At 70.8% G+C, this 749-nt stretch overlaps 1 protein-coding gene across 1 annotated transcript; it reads left to right on the top strand.

Moving 5' to 3' along the window:
• Positions 1-534: 534 nt before the first annotated feature.
• On the top strand, positions 535-695 carry MNEG_13008 (hypothetical protein; the record flags this gene model as incomplete). The annotated part of the gene is made up of 1 exon (XM_014038521.1): positions 535-695. A coding segment is annotated over one exon (161 nt), but the record flags the coding sequence as incomplete, so codon positions are not given.
• Positions 696-749: the final 54 nt, after the last annotated feature.

The following is a 749-nucleotide window of genomic DNA, read 5'->3' as shown; positions in this document are numbered from 1 at the left end:
CACACACACACACACACACACACGTATACGCGCAGAACGTGGTGTACCTGGCGTGCTGCATCCCAGTCCACATCTACAAGCTCACGACACTCTACTACAAGCCACGCTGGGCGGTGCACCTGCTCTACCCAGTGCTGTTTGCACACTGGTGCCTCCTGCTCAGCAGCCAGTGGTGCGCGCGGCCGGCCCCCACCCCCGTCTTGATTCCCTGCCGCCCGCCCGCCCAGCCTCGAGCCTTTGCTGCTGGCCCGCCCAGCCACGCACGCAGCTCGCTGACTGTCTGCACCGCACTCCTTTTCGCCCCTCGTTCCCCACCGCCACCCTGGCCCGGCACCTGCCCCCAAAAACAGGTACCTATTTGCGACATGCCCCTGCAGTGCGTATGGGTGCTGGTACACCGGGACCGTCTGGATGTTTGTCGGTAGGCGGCGCGTGGTCGAGGGCCGGCGCTACAGGGCGGCAGGGCTGGAACGGTCCCGGGGGCCGGGGCGGGGGGGAGGGTCCAAGGGGTGGAGCCAGGGTGCGGCCGTCCAGGCACAGTGCCCGCGCTTGCCAGGCGGGCGCCTGGCGTGGGCAGCAGCAGGCGCCGCCCCCGGGCGCTGCCGCTGTTGAACGCGACCGGCACGGAGGCCGGCCGCCGGCCGCCGGCCTGGCGGCCTGGCGGCCTGAGGGCGTTCCTCGGGGCTCAGGTGTAACTGTAAGGGGCGCTGCCTCGGATCCCTGCGCGTGCAACCACCCCCGCCCGCCGG

The sequence above is a fragment of the Monoraphidium neglectum genome, assembly GCF_000611645.1.
Source record: "Monoraphidium neglectum strain SAG 48.87 unplaced genomic scaffold scaffold03568, whole genome shotgun sequence".
Taxonomy (NCBI): Eukaryota; Viridiplantae; Chlorophyta; class Chlorophyceae; order Sphaeropleales; family Selenastraceae; genus Monoraphidium; species Monoraphidium neglectum.
Note: the sequence above shows the minus strand (reverse complement) of the source record. Positions and strands in the feature narration are given on the sequence as shown.